The following is a 4,016-nucleotide window of genomic DNA, read 5'->3' on the forward strand; positions in this document are numbered from 1 at the left end:
AAAATCATTAAAAACCACAAAAATTACAACATCCGAAAATACGAAAAAATACATAATTGAAATCCTAATATTTATAGAAGTGATTGGGGGCTTAAAAAAAATAGGGGAAAAAAATCAAAATATTGGGAAAAACGGCAAGTTTTTTTGGGGATTTTTTTTTAAAATTTTCGATTTTTTCGGAATTTATTAAAAAAAAAAAAAATTACAATTTTAACGGATATAAATGACGCCCACTCGCCGGCCGGCGAGTGGGCGTCACGGCCGCACGGGAGCTCGCCACGTGGCCAACGCTCGTGGTGAGACAACTCGCCAACCACCTCTTGGCGGAAGGACACGGGACGAGACGGAGCACCCTCATCGCAGTCTCGTCCCTCCGGGACGAGATCGAGCCCGCAGCGAGACGCCGCTGCGGATGCTCGGGATCGGTTTGGAGACGGCTCCATGTCAGACAATCCGTACGATTCCGTACTGAACTCGGGATCGTACTGCGTGTTGGCGTAGAACGGATGATATTCCCCGGGTTCTGTACCCGACCAACACGCCTCACCACTAAACATCAGACTATTGGGATTTGAATTCATTTCGTAGTCAATGTGAGTTTCAAGAGTGGAATCGTGAGTTTCGAGAGTGAAATGAAATGTTTACAAATGAAGGTGGGGTAGGGGGTTATATAAAAAATAAAAAAACGCGTGGCATCGTTCGCACCCATCGTCAGCCGAGCCAACAATAGGGCGCCCGATGGCGCGGACGAAGGCCATCGTCCGCGCCTCTTCCGCGGATGATGCATCGGGCGTGAGCGTAGGGTGCGCCCGATGGCGGGCACCCATAATGGGTGCATCGTCCGCGCCATCGGGCACCCCATTGCGGATGCCCTTATCTTGTTTTCTTTTTAAAATATTAGTACATTTTCTTTTACATTTATCTAATCTAATCTTTACTGCCTACTAACTTTCCAATGAATATCAAGGTTATTTTAGTCTTATTTTGACAATCTATTTGCATTTTAAAGGTTCTTTTCCAACAAAGAAAAAGCAAGACTAGCTAATTAGCAGTTCACGGTTGATGTTCCACTATATCTTATAGCCCAAAATAAACTAAGTTATACAAAAATTCCAAAAATCTGCCCATATAAATAAGGTAGCGAAGTAACAACACTCAATGGAAAGATCTGAGGGCATTCAACTATGCTCTCAAAAAAATTCTGTTTCTTGACACCTGCTTAAGATCAATTAGTAAACTTGTCGGATATTGATGTTGATTCTTGAAGTCCTAATGTAATCCAGATAAGCATGACCATCTTCTTGTCTAAACTGGGATTCGAGATGGGATATGTCAGCATTTTCTGCATCGGTAAATATACGAGGAACACCTAATGTCGGAAAAACAAGAAATTTAGTCAGTTAGTTTGTCAGGCGACATCAACGCTACTCAATCAACTCTAGTTCAGAGAGAAGTGCCATAGAAACAATATACATACTCATAAGTGGAATAACCAAGTTACAACTGCAATAACACAAGAAGTTGTGAACTAGTATTACCATGGAAGCATTCCCTAGCTTCTCCAGCCATAAGAACGGCATCACCACTTCGGAGGAACATTGCAATTGGCGTATCTTCCCTTGATTTTCCCCCAAGAAGGAATATAGCTTTGCAACCCAAGCTAATGTGTGAAGAACATTGTTCAAAAGTTAGAATTCAGGTTATGCTATTTAGCAGGAGAACTTACTTTAGACCGAACAAGTGATAGAAAGATACCTCATGCTTACAATAGGCTTGCTCCAGTCCTTTTCCATGTCATCAAGGTGCCCACCAAGCATATCGCCTGAGAGATTAAAATAGCACCAAGGGGTAAGGAAGAGTTGCTAAGTTCAAAGGGATTAAATAAAGAAATAAATGACAACAAATTTAAACATTAGCTCTGTCATTGAACTAATAAGTATAGAACATACCTGAACCAAAATAGTTCACGATAGCAGCTTCGGGTAGGAATTCTTCACCACGGGGCATGGCAGGAGCTGCCATCCTTTTCGCCAACTGGCACAATTCATCGGGAATCTTCTTATAAGGTAGAGAAATGTTATAGCCCCGCTACACATCATAGGAGTTACTTCATGAGCTCCAAATAAAACAGAATGGACTAAAGTGTGGATTCATAATTAATACTACAACATTACAAGATCACAAAACACCAACATAATTGGGAAAACAAAAACAAACAGACAAAGAGAAATGTGTGCTTATTCATCATTAGCCGGATTTAAATCCATTGACTTTCTAGAGAATCTAAGGTTACTCGTATTCAACATTTCATTTGGTAGACCAGAACCCACTAGTGAAGCTCAAGACTTAACCCCGATTTTGATAATACAATCGGAGATGTACATCAAAGTTGACATATAGCACATGGTTATAGATAATATGCAGCACGGAATTTGCAAGCTAAAACCTTTGTCCATATGATTTAAATTGCAAAAAGGGCAACATCTTCTAGAGGTATATAAAGCCAACACAGCCACACAACTCAATAGCAATCGAGAAAACTATCGAAAAGAGGATTCTAGCAAGACCTTGGACCAGTCAAATTGCAAGCCAAGAGTACTCCATCTTAACTTACGCAGCAAAACAGAAGCAGGCACTGATTTGCACGCATCTTTACTATGCAATTCACCATGTTCCTCGACAAACTTGTACCGGGGAGCACACACATCATCCGGAAGTCTTTCTACTTCCACTAATACCCTCCGCTCTTTAGCAGAAACAACCAAATCCTCTATAGGGCCATAAATTGCATTGTGGTTTGTTCGATTTGGCGGTTGAGGAAAGCTGGTCAAACTCTCCCTTATCCATTGTCGCTGCTCTTCAACACTCAAGGCACCAGGAATAAAATAAAAACCTACAATTGAAACCAAAACCAGAGCTTCTAAGAAATAACAAAAACCAAAATGGTTTCATAACACAAATGCCAGCATACCTGGCCGGCTTTCCAAGCAGAAAATAGGTCGATCAAAATCACGATTTAGTACCGAAACTCCATCGTTAAGCTCAATGTTGCAATTATAGTCGTCTAAAATTGACTTGAAATCTAAGACCTCTGATAAATCCACAGGTCTCGTTACCTTTTTCCTAATGCCAAAATAAATAAAAGGATCAAAACTACATTCGAACCAGAAAATTCTCAGATAATTCACAGAATCGAATTAAGATACATAACAAATTTAACTAAAAATCGAGAATTCATACTTTTTGGTGTTATCGTAATAGATTTTGTATTTCTTTTCAGCTTTCCGGAAAGCTGTCCGCTCTGATTCTTCGGTGGTAACCTCTGATCGGTACATTATGAGTAGAAGAAAACTTAGAAAAGTTTCTGAAATTGAAATTGGGAAATTTGTTTAGGGTTTTGCAGAGCAACAATTGGATAGGATGAAAGTATACGGTATTTAGATGCTCATCCAATGAACGTGCCACGGTAGTGTATATGGGTTATGGAATATTATAAACTAATTTAAATTTTAAACTGTGAACTACGAATTCATAGTGGAATATATAGACATTGTATGAAAATATTTCCATACAAGTATTTTTTTTATTTAATTAATTTGATACAAGTTCTAAAAATTAAAGTTAAAGCCGTGGAAAAAGACTATAATTTTGAGTTGAAAGAAAGGAAGTCATTAATCATTATACTAATTTAAACATAAAATACTCTAATATAGTTCACAAAAGAATTACTACATTTTTTAAGGATTAAAAGCAAAAAAAACACTAGTAGTAGTACTACGTTTAGTTCGGTCTATCCCGCAATTTTTAAGAAAAGGTTAATTATATCATATATTTGATATTTTTTTTAATTGTCATGTAATCTTGATTTAGGCAAAAGTATGTATGCTATAATTGCTATTAGCAATGTAAAATATTATGTGAATAAAACATTATGCTATTTAAACAATGTCATTTAAAACGTTTAGTCAATTAAGTCAGTTCATCCACTAGATCGAAGTAACCAAATCTATCTAGAT

The 4,016-nt window shown here is 38.0% G+C and overlaps 1 protein-coding gene across 1 annotated transcript; it reads right to left on the reverse strand.

Annotated features, from left to right (window-relative positions):
* Positions 1 to 1,045: 1,045 nt before the first annotated feature.
* LOC121809861 (alpha-ketoglutarate-dependent dioxygenase alkB-like) lies at positions 1,046 to 3,463 on the reverse strand. Its single transcript, XM_042210688.1, has 7 exons — positions 3,241 to 3,463; positions 2,972 to 3,123; positions 2,568 to 2,893; positions 1,950 to 2,088; positions 1,756 to 1,822; positions 1,539 to 1,660; positions 1,046 to 1,369 (listed from the first exon to the last, which is right to left on the reverse strand). The coding sequence occupies exons 1-7, from the start codon at positions 3,333 to 3,335 to the stop codon at positions 1,230 to 1,232; spliced, it is 1,041 nt and encodes a 346-aa protein (XP_042066622.1). The 5' UTR covers positions 3,336 to 3,463; the 3' UTR covers positions 1,046 to 1,229.
* Between the last annotated feature and the right edge of the window lie 553 nt (positions 3,464 to 4,016).

The sequence above is a fragment of the Salvia splendens genome, chromosome 6 (assembly GCF_004379255.2).
Source record: "Salvia splendens isolate huo1 chromosome 6, SspV2, whole genome shotgun sequence".
Classification (NCBI taxonomy): Eukaryota; Viridiplantae; Streptophyta; class Magnoliopsida; order Lamiales; family Lamiaceae; genus Salvia; species Salvia splendens.

Excerpts from the sequence above, each read along its gene's own strand:
- LOC121809861 (XM_042210688.1), bottom strand. The coding sequence starts at position 3,335 with ATGTACCGATCAGAGGTTACCACCGAAGAATCAGAGCGGACAGCTTTC. Across the intron at positions 2,894-2,971 it reads CTGCTTGGAAAGCCGGCCAG|GTTTTTATTTTATTCCTGGT; the intron begins GTATGCTGGCAT and ends TTTCAATTGTAG. Across the intron at positions 1,661-1,755 it reads AAGCCTATTGTAAGCATGAG|CTTGGGTTGCAAAGCTATAT; the intron begins GTATCTTTCTAT and ends TTCACACATTAG.